The sequence below is a fragment of the Anastrepha ludens genome, chromosome 6 (genome assembly GCF_028408465.1).
Source record: "Anastrepha ludens isolate Willacy chromosome 6, idAnaLude1.1, whole genome shotgun sequence".
NCBI classification, from domain to species: Eukaryota; Metazoa; Arthropoda; class Insecta; order Diptera; family Tephritidae; genus Anastrepha; species Anastrepha ludens.
In genome coordinates this window covers 109,033,982-109,048,730 of record NC_071502.1, presented here as the reverse complement: position 1 = coordinate 109,048,730, position 14,749 = coordinate 109,033,982, and the positions used below count along the sequence as shown (strand labels likewise).

Below are 14,749 nucleotides of genomic sequence, written 5' to 3'. Positions count from 1 at the left end.
TATTTTTTCAACTAAAAGATTTTTTTTCGATTTGGGGAGATTCCAGAGTCTCTATAATAAACTTTTTTAAATATAAAGGGTGGTTAAGTTTCAAGGGCCGGTGTTGACTTTGAATAAAATAAAATTTTTTTAAGAAATTATTGTCATTTCTCTTTATTATGATAATATTTGTATGGCTCAATTACGTATGGAAGAAAATATCGGCCAAATGGACGCCGCCGCCTCGGCGGCACATCTCCATCCGATGGTCCAAATTTTCGATGACGCTGAGGCATAATCGAGGTTCTATGCCGTTAATGTGCCGAATTATCTCATCCTTTAGCGCTTGAATTGTTGCTGGCTTATCGACCTACACCTTTTCTTTCAAAAAACCCCAAATAAAGAAGTCCAACGGTGTCGTTGACGTTTAGGTATGGCCCACTTTCAACATCGGCCCTTGAAATTTAACCACCCTTTATATATATTTTTTTATTAAAGCAGGGAATGTAAAGAACATATTCAAAAATATCGCTTAGTAACCATTTTAAGCCAAATTTACGAAAAAGCGCATTTTTCCCATGAGAATTCAATAATAATTTCGAAGCGCAGATTCTACTCAAAGGAGGTAGTTATAAAAACGAATGGCTATTTTTCAGACATAAATAAATTCTATTATTCGAAAAGGCTCAACAAACTAGAAGAGCGTTGCACGAAGTTTATAAGTATTAGCCTAAAAGTAGAATATATTGAAAAATAAAATATTTACTCCAAAAAATTAACAAGTTTTTATTTTTCCACAGACTTTTCCAACGGTCCGCCTATTAAAAAAAAGTGAAATATATGTATCTGAGTAGTTTGGGCACACAAATTTGGGGTGCATCATCAAGAAACACACATTTTTTTTGGCCTTCCTAATACTGTGTGTGAGTGTTTAGCACTCTCAAGACTCAAATTTGTATTTAATATATTTGTATTGTATTTTTTATAGACATCTTATACATATCAAACTCACTTAAGGCTCTATTGTTTTTATGCATTTTCTTTTTGTTTTTTATGTTACCACAAAGCATGCATTGTGACTGTAACAATTACTGCCATCAGCGACAGCAAAAATTAAAATAAAATAAAAAAAAACAAAAAAAAGAAAGGAGTGCTTATTGCAACAATTCGAGTGCGTTGTCAACGAAATGCATTAAACAGTCGCAGGAAAGCGCCACCTATACGCCATTAAATCGTACTTACGAGTATAGCCCAACTCCCGCTAGCCGCGCATACCTACGCAGCGTCAGTGGCCATAGTATTTATGGATGATGGGTCCTCGTTGGCACCAGCAGGCGCGACATCAAACAATTTTAGGAGGATACGCGCATAGCCTTGACGAGCAACATAGGTACATACGCGAATACACAGGCCCACACTAGCCGATATTTTGAAAAGCAAATAAATGTGTGAGCATAAAGCATTGCTGTTGTACCCATTAATGTTTTTCAGCTGGCTTTCTTTAATGCTTTTTTTGCCTTTCTTTTTAACACAGCAACTTTACATGGTTTCACGCATCAGCTCGTCGAACTTGCCCCAAGGAGGTGGCTCTTGTTCGACGGTAGGAGGATTTCGGTCTCTGTTATTTTTTTTTAGTCTCGTGTATCTATTTTCCGTTTTGTTTGCTCTGCATAGCTCGCTGCTTGTTGACAATTGCATTTGGCTTCCACTGTGGCGGTGTATTTGCCTGTGCATCGTTGCGTTGGCGCGTCATTCGCATTGTCGACGTCACACAAAGTGTCCTTTGCGTTCGTTTTGTATCCTCGAAAGGGTTGTTGTGCTTATTTTGCGCGAATTCGCTTTTGTTAGTGTTATTGTATTTTTTTTATGCTTTGCTTTTTTGTTCTTGAAATTTAGGTTGCTTGCCATAAATGCGTGTTGTTATAAGGCTATATGTTGTTGTTGTATGCAGGTTTTAGTAATGCGAATGCTCTGTAGCTATTCTTAGAATATTTGGTTTATTTTTCGGTTCTGTTTTTGGTTTTGTTGGCGGACAAATCGGTATCCAATTTCACTTGGCAACTAAGGAGGTGGGAAACGTTGTGATTTTTTCGCTATTTGACGCTACAAAAGATTACATGTTGGGGGCGTATTTTACGGTAATGTATTTATGTGTAGATTTTTACGACTATTATGTTTCCCTCCTTACTCATTTAATTGCTGCTCTACTTTCAGTTCTTTAACATGAAATTTCTAAGAAGTGTTTGTTCGGTCTTCAGAAGTTCTACAAAGTTGTGAAGTAAAAATATTTAGGTATTGCAAATTAAATACAAGGTGGCGCAAAATTAATCATCCATTTTCGCTTCTGAGTAGCTTTTTTACTAAATACAAAAAACATATTTTGAGTGATGGAAATGTTTATTCCATTGCTTGTTTGTTTGCAGGTGTCGAGTTCACAAACGTCGAATACGAGTGGCGTATGGCGTCATTTGCAATATTATAAATTTTCTTATGGGATGATTAATTTTGCGCCCCCATGTATAATCTTAACCAAACTATATTGGGGCAAATTAAATTATTTACAAATAAAAATTCTAAATAATTTTCAACAACAGTATCTGCAAATCGGGAGTACAATGCAAATTACTTTAGCTCTTAGATCAATTTTTTTTTTCGATTTCAAAAGATTCTGTTCGAATTTTCTTGCCTTTTAGGAATTCAGTTAGGTTGACAGGGTTGTTCTAAAAAGAGCTTACGTTACAGAGGTGAAGATACAGTGCTCGAGCTTGGCCTCTTTTTTTCCTTTTCCTATCAGCTCTTCCAGCGAGAATGCGCCTAAGATATCCAAGTTCCCCAAGCATCACCAATCCCATCCCAAGTGATTACCCATAAATATAAAGCAAATTCTTGGAAGCGCGGAATTTTCTCACAGCAATGGCTGGGAGGATTGGCGGCCGCCGTAGCCGAATGGGTTGGTGCGCGACTACCATTCGTAATTCACAGATAGAACGTTGGTTCGAATCTCAGTGAAACACCAAAATTAAGAAAAATATTTTTCTAATAGCGGTCGCTCCTCGGCAGGCAATGGCAAATCTCCGAGTGTATTTCTGCCATGAAAAAGTTCCTCATAAATAAGTCACCTGCCGTTCGGAGTCGGCTTGAACCTGTAGGTCTCTCCATTTGTGGAACAACATCAAGACGCACACCACAGATAGGAGGAGGAGCTCGGCCAAACATCCAAAAATGGTGTACGAGCCAATCATATATATAATGGTTGAGATGATTCGTAAGGCTGGTCCAAGCCAGATTAGTTTGTTGCTTCAAAATTACTTAAATACAGAACTCTGGCTTCGTTGAGAAACGTAAAGTTTTGGCCTCGCCTAGGTGTAAACCTTAGGAAAATATACAGATAGGTGGAAAGATTGTTTACCTCCGGCCAGACATCTGCGTATTTTGATTGCCTCATAAAATAAGCTGAGATTCCTTCTCAAACAATATATTCAAAATACATTGCAACAGTATTAGATGGGGCAAACTGATTCCAAATGAAAGACCTAGTAGACCCTTATATTTATTTATTGTAGTTAGAATTTTTGATGGCCATATTAAGTTTGCACTTTTTTGCCTAAGTGTTTTTAGAAGAACTGAAAAGGGGTTAAAATTCATATCGGATCGAAATATGTAGTCTGAACACATATAGCAAAATTTTGCGAGAAATAATTTTGTAGAACTCTTTGACCCGTAATCTCCCTCGCGAAAGAGCCATTTAGATTCCGTTTTTGAAAAGTCTAAATAAATAAGACTTTAGGAGATCGCTGGAGGGTTAATATGTTCTAGAAAAGTATTCTCCGAAAAATTTCATTAAGTGTATTCTCAGACAAAATCTTTATAAAAAGAACGTGAAGTCCCCAGAATATGAAAAACAAACATTCTCCCTTGAAATATGCAACAAATTTCTAATGCCCTCTTTTAATTGTATTTACTTTGGGAATAGTAACATAGTAAGAAGCAGTGACCCTGATAATGTGTAATTTAAGCAAATAATAATAGAAAAATGTACTATAAGGGCACTGTAAGAAAATTTCGAGTTATTGATGTACTAAAGGCCGTTTGCTGAATGTTGCAAAAACGATTTCAAAATACTATACCAAAATCCATTATAGCGAACGCAGAGTTTTCAGTGAATTTACTTAAGATTGACAGCATAATATTAAATATATAATATTATTCTCCGGTAGCTATTAAAATTTAAATTCTTCCTATCCATAGTTGCCTTTCCTATTCTATATCTTTCATTTCACTACTCCTTCTACTTAGTTCAGTCAGCTGGCCCTGCCACATGGCTCAACATTTGCGCTGGTTGGTCAGCTAATGAGTCAGTAACCTGACTTAAGCCCAGTGAGTCAGCCTCGATTGTACAACCAAACGCAAAAGTTACGCAGCAAAGTCATTCATAGGGCTTCCATAAGCCATAGGGCAAGCAGCTGGTGGAATGTTGCCGAGCGACATAAAATTTCAGTAGCCATTGGCGACTTGGCGTGAAAAGTATTGGCTGCAAAAATAAATTTCAGCAAAAACAATTGTGAAAACTTGGGTAAACTAAGTGAATTAGTGCACCGGTGTTGAGACAAGAAAGGACCTTAAGGACCTTAGTTAAGAAATATGGCAGCAGCCGCACCAGCTGCCGCAGCTGCGGCACCAGCTGCAGCACCAACAAATATTGCCGAAATAGCAGGCGATGCCAATGTGATGAACTACATGAAGAACCGCCTGCGCAAGGGTGCGATGAAGCGGAAGGGTCTTATGGTTATAAATGGGCATAAGTTCGCGGTGCGCTTCTTCAAGCAGCCAACCTACTGTGGGCACTGCAAGGACTTTATATGGTATGGCCGAAGAGAAAACACAAAAAAAAAAACCAAATAACAAAATTTAAACAAATGTCGCATATTTCAAGGCGTTTTACACCGCACTAATTGAATTAGGCGTGGAATTTTTTGTTGCAGCAAAACTTTGCATTTTTTGTTTCATGATTTCCTTTCCATTTTCAGGGGCTTCGGCAAGCCAGGCTATCAGTGTGAAGGTGAGCTCATCGCATGCCAAAAATCATAAATTCCAAATCTACTTGCCACCTTTCTTTTCATGTGTTCTGGTATTTTTTCACATCTTCATCTTTCTACGCTCTCCGCACCGTTAGATTGCCGTTTCAATATACATCAGAAATGTTGTAATTTCGTGGTGTTCAAATGTCCTGGCAAGGAGACCGACATTGATGCTGATTGTTCGAAAGTCAAACATAAATGGGAATCGACCACCTATACAACGCCAACATTTTGCGATGATTGTGGCATGTTGCTGCATGGTGTGGCACATCAGGGCGTCAAGTGCGATAGTAAGTGTCGGAAACAGCTCCTATAGCGGAGTGCCAGTGTGTGCATTTGTGCAAACGAACAATTTAATCGTGTTTTTGTGTTTTTCTTCTTATCTCAATCTCAGATTGCAATTTGAATGTGCATCACGCTTGCAAGGAGAAGATGCCTCCACTGTGTGGCGCCGATATCAACGAACTGCGCGGCAAGTGTTTGTTGTATGCGGAACTCAAGGGCAATACGCTGACTGTAGAAAGTGAGTAGCTGATTTCCTATTTCAGAAAACTTGTTTTGTGATTTTTATTCCTTAAATATTTGTTATTTGATTTTCAATTTCCAATTCTCGCTTTTTCAAGTTTTTTTTTATTATTTTGCTTTACAGTCAAGGAGGCTACCAATTTGATACCGATGGACACGAATGGTTTGAGCGATCCATACATTGCAATTGTGTTGCATCCAGATCGCAGTGGCAAAACAAAGAAGAAGACGAAGACTATACAGAAGTGTTTGAGTCCGGTTTATAATGAGAAATTTACTTTGTGAGTATTGCGAATGAAAATATTTAGTTATAGGAATTTTAAATGAAATTCAAAGGCATGAATTCTAAAGTGTAAATTTTAGATTATTAAGCTTAAAAGTTTTACAACAACTGCTGTGAGACTTTGAACTCTCAAACTTTTGACCTTAGCGTAGGTATGCTCAGCCCTTCAAAGTATTCCCCATTAACTGCAACGCACGTTCTGGAAACATTTCTGGAACTCTATTTTCGATGTAGTCATCAGATCCGTCTTCTATTTTTCCATTACTTCCTTTCGGCTGTTAAAACGCATTCCCTGTAGTGGGTTTTGACTCGATCAAACAGAGAAAAATGCAAGGAGCCATATTAGGTGAATTTGATGGCTTTTGGATAGTATTAGCTTCGTTCTTGGTCAAAAATTCACTGATAGTGATGGCACTGTGTGACGGTGCGACTCCGTATGTTTCGGCGAATTGCTTCACGTAAACGTCTCTCCCATCTGATATCTGAATTGCATGTCATACTCAGAGATCGATGTATCGTCTCCAGTAATTATGCGTTTGATGAATGTTGGGTCGAATTCAGCTTTGAACGAGGTGACGATATCAAGGCAACCCATTTTTTGCCATGAAATTCAAGTCCTTTGCGACCAACTTTGAAGCAACACGGCGCAAACCGAAATCAAAGTCCTGACGGCTCCATAAATAATGTTCAAGGCTTCTGCCAGCTCTGGATCCATAAATAATATCCAAGCCTTCTATCAGCTCTATGATGGTTAATTTGACGATAATTTGAAATAATCATCTAGCGGTTGTTCTGGAAACTGTTCGACCAAGATGGTATCATTCGCAAATTACCTTAGAACTTTGAATAAATTTGACGCGAACCATAAACTGAGAGATACTTATGATCGTCAGTAGAATAAAATTTTGGTGACCACCTCCAAATACTATAGATTACGCTTTCGGCTTTGATTGTGGATCTAACCTTAATCTAAACTTAATTTAAACTAATCCCACGGTACTAGTCCCACCACGTGGTTTGTAGGATCCCTCTTCTTGAGGACTGTGCAGAGTACGCTTAGGTTCCAGTCGATCGGTATGATTTCATGCGACCATATTTTATAGAGCAGCGGTGTGCCCGCTCTTCGCCTCCAGCTTTGGATAGCTGTGCCGGTAGTCCGTCGGCTCCATCGTATTTGCTGTTTTTTAGACGCGATATCGCTATTCGAACCTCTTCAAGGTCGGGTGGTGGTGCGACTATTCCGTCGTTCACTACTGAGGGTCGGTTTCAACTCCATTGTCCACACTGCTATTGGCACCATTTATCAGTTGTGCGAAGTGTTTCCTCCATAACTCAAGCATTTCCTGTCATTAGATTGCCGTTTTCGTTTTTGCAGGAACTGTCCCCGGTCTTGAGACCTTCAGTTTGGCGCATAAGTTAATGTGTTTGTCACGCAAAATCTCTAGCTCTTCGCACTCACTTTTTTTCCATTTCCCATTTTTTTCCTAAAAAGACGCATCTCTTCCCTCCTCGCTTCGCGGTGTTGCTCTGTTGTAGTGCGCGTTGCAGCCGGTCTCAGTGTATGCCGGTATGCTGACTCTTTTCCATAGTGGCGGCATGAAGGTTTAAATTTATTTTCATGAGCTTGAAACCAATGAATGTAATATTAGGAGGTGCTTGTTAAACTTAATAAAATTGCAAAGTGTTGATGCTTCAAAGCTGGTTTAGGATACGCCAAAATGGTACTGCTTTAAAATTTGTAAATGACAAGCGATATTACAATTGGAGCTTTTGCAAAGTTTTCAAAAAATTAAAAAAAAGCTCGGTGGTATAAAGCTTTGAGATCATAAAATTATTATAAGTGACTTGACATTTTTTATTGACAAATATTTACAAATAATCACTTTAATTAAGCGCTTACAAATGTATTTAATTATCAATTTAAATTTCTTGCTGCTATTCAGCTTTATAACTGTCAAGCTTTTCTTCACACTTATTTCTTGATAGAAGTTGGAGCTACATTACCATACATACATACATACCTTAATTTGTTTTTTTTTCAGTGACCTCACACCGCAAGATCGCGATAAACGTCTACTGATTGAAGTTTGGGATTGGGATCGTACATCCCGTAATGACTTCATGGGCTCATTTTCATTCAGCTTGGAAGAGATACAAAAGGTCAGCTGAAAAAGAAATAAAACTGCTAAACGAGTAATATTTTTCTAAGTATATCTTATTTACCAACCAGGAACCCATCGACGGCTGGTACAAGTTTCTCTCTCAAGTTGAGGGCGAGTACTACAACATACCGTGCTCGGATCCGGTCAACGACATAGCGCGCTTGCGCGATGAAGTGCGAGTGAGTGGAGTGTTTAGAGTGCTTTCCTAGACAATTTTTCTAATTCCTACTTTATTCACGCCTTACATTTAGATGGACAAAAAAACCGATAATAGGCGCCGCATGGACAACAAAGATATGCCACACAATATGAGCAAACGCGATATGATACGTGCAGCAGATTTCAATTTCATCAAAGTACTTGGCAAGGGTTCGTTCGGTAAAGTGCTGCTGGCCGAGCGCCGTGGTACCGATGAGCTGTATGCTGTGAAAGTGCTGCGTAAGGATGTTATCATACAGACCGACGACATGGAATTGCCCATGACTGAGAAGCAAGTGTTGGCGTTGTCGGGCAAGCCGCCATTTTTGGTCTCACTACACTCGTGCTTCCAGACTATGGTGAGTGTGCACGGTTTGTTTGTAAATAGCTACAGGGGAGGGGTGGTTGTGAACACTAAAAGTGTGCATTTTTATAATATCTTTGTCAGGATCGTCTATTCTTTGTCATGGAGTACTGCAAAGGCGGTGATCTTATGTACCACATGCAGGTCTATGGACGTTTTAAGGAATCAGTGGCAGTGTAAAAGAATTTTTATATATTTTTGATCTTTTCTAACCTTTTGTTTTTTCATCCACTAGCTTCTATGCCGCCGAGATCGCTATTGCATTATTCTTTTTACATGAGCATCACATTATCTACCGCGACCTTAAGTTGGAAAATGTGCTGCTGGATGGTGAGGGTCATGTCAAGCTTGCTGATTTTGGTCTGAGCAAGGATGGTATTGCCGATCGCGACACTACGAGAACCTTCTGCGGCACGAATGTGTATATGGCACCCGAGGTGGGACTGGCACATTGCAGATTCTTTCAATTTTCTTCAGCCTAACTTTCCAATAAATTCAAATCATTGCAGATTCTCGCCTATGAAACCTACAGCCACACCATTGACTGGTGGTCTTACGGTGTGTTACTCTTTGAAATGTTAGCCGGACAAAATCCCTTCGAGGCTGATGATGAGGAGAATACATTTAAAAATATCAAAGAGAAAAAAGCAGTATTTCCGAAACACTTCTCTCAGGAGGCAATGGACGTGTTGACGAGCGTAAGTGGGGCAGTGCACAGTTTACAGTTTTCAACAATAGAACATAAATTTTTCTGCTTTACAGTTCCTTGCCAAAAAGCCCAATAATCGCTTAGGTGCTGGCCGCTATGCTCGTTCTGAAATTACCACACATCCTTTCTTCAGGAATATAGATTGGGACAAGGTTGAGGCGAAGGAAATGGAGCCGCCTATTGTACCGAAAATTGTAAGTGTTCCCATTGAAAGGTCTTTCGTGGGAAAGTTGGGTGTTAACACAGTGATATTCTTTGATTTTAGAAACATCGCAAGGATATCTCGAACTTCGATAAAGCTTTCGTTGGCGAAAAAACAGATTTGACACCAACCGATAAATTATTCATGATGAACTTGGATCAGAGTGACTTCATAGGCTTCTCCTATATGAATCCGGAGTTTATCACTATTATCTAAAATGCATATAAAATGCTTAAAGTACCAAATTTAGAGAACTCTGTAATATGAAATACAAAAATATATTGGAAAAATTAGCAGAAAAAGCAGAAAAAAGTTCACTGTTATTAATAATACTTGTTTTTTTAATTAATAAATTGCGAAAGTGTCGGTGGCATGTTAAGGCCGGCGGGCCAATTAAAAGATCAAAAAAATCGATTTTTTTGTTTTCCTGAAGTCAATAGCTTAGATATTCAAGAACATGAGACACAAATTTTCAGAGTTAAATTCCAAGTATTTGCAGAGCTACAGAGCCGAGCGTAGTGCGGCGTCGAGCAACCGTGCGCTTATTGTTGTAGTGCTCCGCCCATTGACCATTGACTTTGAAGCGCGTTTTCTCGGCTTTTCATTTTCACGATTTTACCTAATTTATGTACACGATTGCAAAAAAACTAAACGAGCTATCCATTTCATTCAAAATGCGTTATCGTCAGTATTGTTTTCTCTTCTATGTGAACTAAAAAAAACATCCAAAAACTTTTTTTAAGCGACTTTTTTACCCAGTTGAAGAGTTTTTTTTTCCTTAAAAAACCACTTTTTTTTCTACCTTCCCCAAAAATTCGAATTTTACGTGTTTCTCCCAATTTTCTTAGTTCACATCGAAGATAATTACATCAAAATTAATAATCTTTTTTTTTTGTTTTCAGATGAAAATTGCAAGTTGTATCTTGTACAGAAGTTGGATACAGGCGCTCTGGGAATCTATTGATAACTCGGCTTACAATATATTGTTGGAGATTGTACTTTTTTTTTTTTTAGTTTAAATATATATTAAACTATCCCCAAAACTTCATTAGGCTAATTGTTTTTTTTCTCATCCTACAACGCTTCGCGAAAACTACTGAATTTAGGACATCTAATTGGCCCGTCGGCCTTAATGAGTGACATTCCTTTCACAGCTTTTCAATTCATATCTCGCTTTCTTTATAAAGCTTTTGGAAACTCAAACGGGTTGGGGTTTTGACTAATTTTCCAATTCGCTATTTTGCACTAAATTTATTTTGCTATTCAGTGTAGGGTAAGGTGACCATCTCTTTAAAGCTTTTCAACTCGTCTTTAGCTTTTTCCATCTTCTGAAATTTTTGAGAACTTTAAAGGATCGGAGCTTGGATACTTTCTGAAAATACAATTTTGCACTAAATTCTTTTTGCTGCCCAGTAAAGTCAACCACCTTCTAAAAGCTTTTTTTGGTGACCACAATAAGTTTCAAACAAGTTAAAATTTTTTTAGTACAAACGTAGGAAAGCTAAAACATGCACAGTAACGCTAAAATGACCTATGGTCTTGCTTTATGGGCAGTGGTGAAGTTATTTGAAGCCAATTTAATCATTTTGCGCTGTTTTCGAATGGAAAATATATTGACAAATTTGATGCAAATAGTTTGTACAGACATTTTTATTGTAAAAGAAATAGGGCAATTCGTAATTCCAGCTCGCAAAAAGAGTAGCACACGAACTTTTTCGTTCAGGTGTTTTTGAATGTTCAGTTTCAGTTTATTTTCAGTTGATTTGTTTGTTTATATAAATAGTACATAGTATATTAAGACTAAGGCCTTTTAATAGTACTTCAACAATATTATAAATAACTGGAATATTTTTAACATACAAGTTTCTTAATCTAAATTTTACACCAGTTCATTTACGAATCAATCCAATATATTTAACTTAACTATAATAATAAGAAGAAAAAAAGCAATAGGAAAAGAAAAGAAGGATTTAGAAAAGAAAGAACAAAAGTAGTAATTAGAGAATGTAGAGAGAAATTTAATGCCCTAATTTAATGCAATCAAACACTTTTAAAGTAATTATAGACTTGTGCCCTGAAGTTTAATCTGTTAAGTCCAGCCTTCACAGTGTCGGGTAATGAGTTCCACACTTTAACAGCGTTAATGAAAAATAATCTAGATGATGGTAGGTAATAAAATTTTGGAACGATGAATTTGTTGTGTCTGCGAGACCTTACTGGTATCAACTTCTCTGTCAGATAGGGAGGAGACTTGAATAATGTAAGTTTGCACAAAAATATGCAATTTATAGTAGACAAATAACTATTAAGGCAACAGCCCAGTAACCTTGATCGCCATGCAGAGATATGGTCGTATCTGCCAATTCCATATAAACCGTTTTTCAGTAAGAGCGCTTCAACTTTTTTTTTGAATAAAACACAAACGGTTTGACTTTTTTAACAAATTTTTTTTTTATTATCGAATTTGAATATATACATTTAAGTATAAAATTCGATTTCTTTCGCATGACCCCCGCGTGCACGTTTTACGAAGTCCAATCGTTGACTGCTGCAGTATACAAGCAGAGAAGCAATGTAGCTAGTAAAGATCAAAATAAAGATTACCATCACTCAAAATCATTGTTTTTACCTAGAAAATAGTTGTTAAAACACAAAATTGGGCGAGTGAGTTGATTAAAATTACTTCTAAAACTAGAAAGCAAAAAACTTTCTATCAAAAGCTGTGGAATTGAGATTTTGCATAAAATCTGAAAATGGGACTTATGTGGCTTTTGTTAGAGAATAAATTATACTTGTACATAATTCAATGAACAATAAAAAAAATATATAAAATAAAATATAAAAAAAAAATTAAAAAAAAGTAAATACAAATAAAAATAAAAATAAAAATAAAAATAAAAATAAAAACTGGTCAAAAGTTTGTTTTAGCGCTTAGTGCAAGTCAAAATTCTTGGCATTAAGACATTTGTAAATTAGATAACAAATGTATTGAAATGCGTGCCACAAATCCACACCACTTCGACTGAATTGTGAATTGCCCCATCATAAAAATACACCCACTAAGCCCAAGCATAAATTTCTCCAACCACTAAAAAAGAGCGCGACAGTTCACACATTTATATTTATTCACCAGAGTCGAAGCTCTATTGAGCATCAAGTTGATGTTGAATAGAGTCGGAGCTCTATTGAGCGTCCTTCGATGGCGTTTTCCCCAAAAAGCTCAGCCGAAAGCTTTTGCTTATTTTTTATAGCCTAAAAGTAACTAAGCTTTAAAAGAAATATTTCATACAACTCTTAAAGCAGCAAAAACAGTGTAAAATTCATTAAAGAATGTAGAAGTTTGTATACAAAAATAGAGAGAGAAATTTAAGATAACTGGTTGCCCTTGCTCGCCCTGACTGTCTGAGCTATGGCGCAAGTTATTGTTTGTGCATTAGTTGCATGTATGAACTTATAGCTGCATTGGGGGAAAATGCAAGAAATGCGGACTTCACAAATGCAATGCCAAAACCGCAGCCGAGCATGGCTTGGCCTGCACTGGTATGCAAACTCAATATCGGTTTGTGGGTTTGTAAGTCAACTGGGCAAATTGTTGAAGACAATATTGATAGTTGGTGAGGGCTACAACTGCCAAAGTCATCAGACTGCAGTGAGCTAATATAAATTTTGGGAATTGTGGAAGTGTGTAAGGGCTTTCATATACACATACAAGTATATGTATGTATTTGTTTATCTCCATATATGTGTTATCTGTACATATATGGATGTGGTATGAATAAGTGTGCGTGCTCGCTTGTCCATTGAAGGAACATCCTTGCTCTGCTTAAATTGGGTAAATCTTGCAAGGTCAATTCGCAACAAGTTGTAGGGACGAAATGAAAGTTATTTATTAATGAAATTCGGAGACAAGTTTTGGTATTCAATACAGGTCGGAATATTAATTAAAAAATATACTTTTTATATAACTGATGGTCTTGATTTATAGACTAAACACATAAATTTATCAGAAATAACAGGAAACAGAAATAACAAGGCTTTAAGACTTCAGCTTTAAGAGAAGACTTTGCGAGTTGAGGAAAATAGATAAAAAATATACTCATATACATATAAAAATTACTCTATTCACTCTTAGTAGACAAGACGTTCGGCTAACAAGCGTCGCCCTCAATGTAAAGGGTTTTTCAATTGGCGCGGGTCGATTTTGGCGCCCTGTAGAAGCCATTTTGTTTTGGTGACATCTGTCGAATCTTTTGTTTATTATTCAGTTGTTTATGCCAAATCATCATGGCAAGTTACACGATTGATCAGCACGTTCAAATGATAAAACTTTATTATCAAAATTAGTGTTCATTAACGCAAACGTTGCGCGCATTGCGCCCATTTTTCGGTAGACGTGGTGGCCCTTCCAATTTCTTATGGCCCATATTGAACCATATGGACCTAGACGACATGTGGTTCCAGCAGGACGGCGCTACGTGCCACACAGCAAACGCCACGATTGACATTCTGCACATCTACCCGCCCCTATTGAAAAACCCTTTACGTTGCCTGATTAGGCATTCTTGAGGACCGACTTCTGTATAAATAGTAGGATACAATACTTTTCTGCCACTATTCGGGGCTACAAAGTGGCGCAAAATTAATCAATATATCGGAAGATTTATAATTTTCGCAAATGCATAGATCCAAGTGTCCAGTATTATATGTACAAAAATTAGAAAAATTTCAAAGAATCTTGATCACAAATGCACGAAATCTTTTTTATATGGAGAAGATGCGCAACACAGTCAAGAGGGGGAAAGATATAAAAAATCAAAGGCATTTCTCAGCAACTTCAAACTTACACTTCATTGCACTAAAATTTAACAAATTACAAGCCGGCTCATAATGAATCAAGATTTATATTTTTTGCAAATGACGTCGTACGCCACTCATATTTCACACTTGTGAAGAATGCAGCTACAGTACAAAGCAAACAAGCAAAGGAGCGCGTGGAGGTCAAAATACAGATTAGTATCACTTAAAATATTTTTTTTTTACTTAGTAAGCTATTCAAAAACTAAATGGGATGATTAATTTTGCGCCACCTTGTTTGTGGTTAAAGAGTCAAATGACGCTCAAACGCCTTACTTCTTAAAAACAAAAATTGAAGTTTTCAGCTTTATTAATATAAAGAGCCTAATGAAATTGATTTAGGGGCAAATTAGTTATTGAAGATAGGGGAAATTTTAGACCACCTGTCAACCATC

The 14,749-nt window shown here is 37.2% G+C and overlaps 1 protein-coding gene across 1 annotated transcript; it reads left to right on the top strand.

Annotated features, from left to right (window-relative positions):
* The first annotated feature begins 4,457 nt into the window (after positions 1 to 4,457).
* Positions 4,458 to 9,821, top strand: LOC128867666 (protein kinase C, eye isozyme-like). Its single transcript, XM_054109088.1, has 13 exons — positions 4,458 to 4,841; positions 5,007 to 5,038; positions 5,153 to 5,347; positions 5,452 to 5,580; positions 5,707 to 5,863; positions 7,908 to 8,025; positions 8,096 to 8,206; positions 8,279 to 8,584; positions 8,674 to 8,765; positions 8,825 to 9,026; positions 9,099 to 9,287; positions 9,352 to 9,492; positions 9,564 to 9,821. The coding sequence occupies exons 1-13, from the start codon at positions 4,621 to 4,623 to the stop codon at positions 9,714 to 9,716; spliced, it is 2,046 nt and encodes a 681-aa protein (XP_053965063.1). The 5' UTR covers positions 4,458 to 4,620; the 3' UTR covers positions 9,717 to 9,821.
* Positions 9,822 to 14,749: the final 4,928 nt, after the last annotated feature.

Coding starts and splice junctions, on each gene's coding strand:
- LOC128867666 (XM_054109088.1), top strand. CDS start 4,621: ATGGCAGCAGCCGCACCAGCTGCCGCAGCTGCGGCACCAGCTGCAGCA. Junction 8,585..8,673: donor ACTCGTGCTTCCAGACTATG/GTGAGTGTGCAC, acceptor TATCTTTGTCAG/GATCGTCTATTCTTTGTCAT. Junction 9,288..9,351: donor CAATGGACGTGTTGACGAGC/GTAAGTGGGGCA, acceptor TCTGCTTTACAG/TTCCTTGCCAAAAAGCCCAA.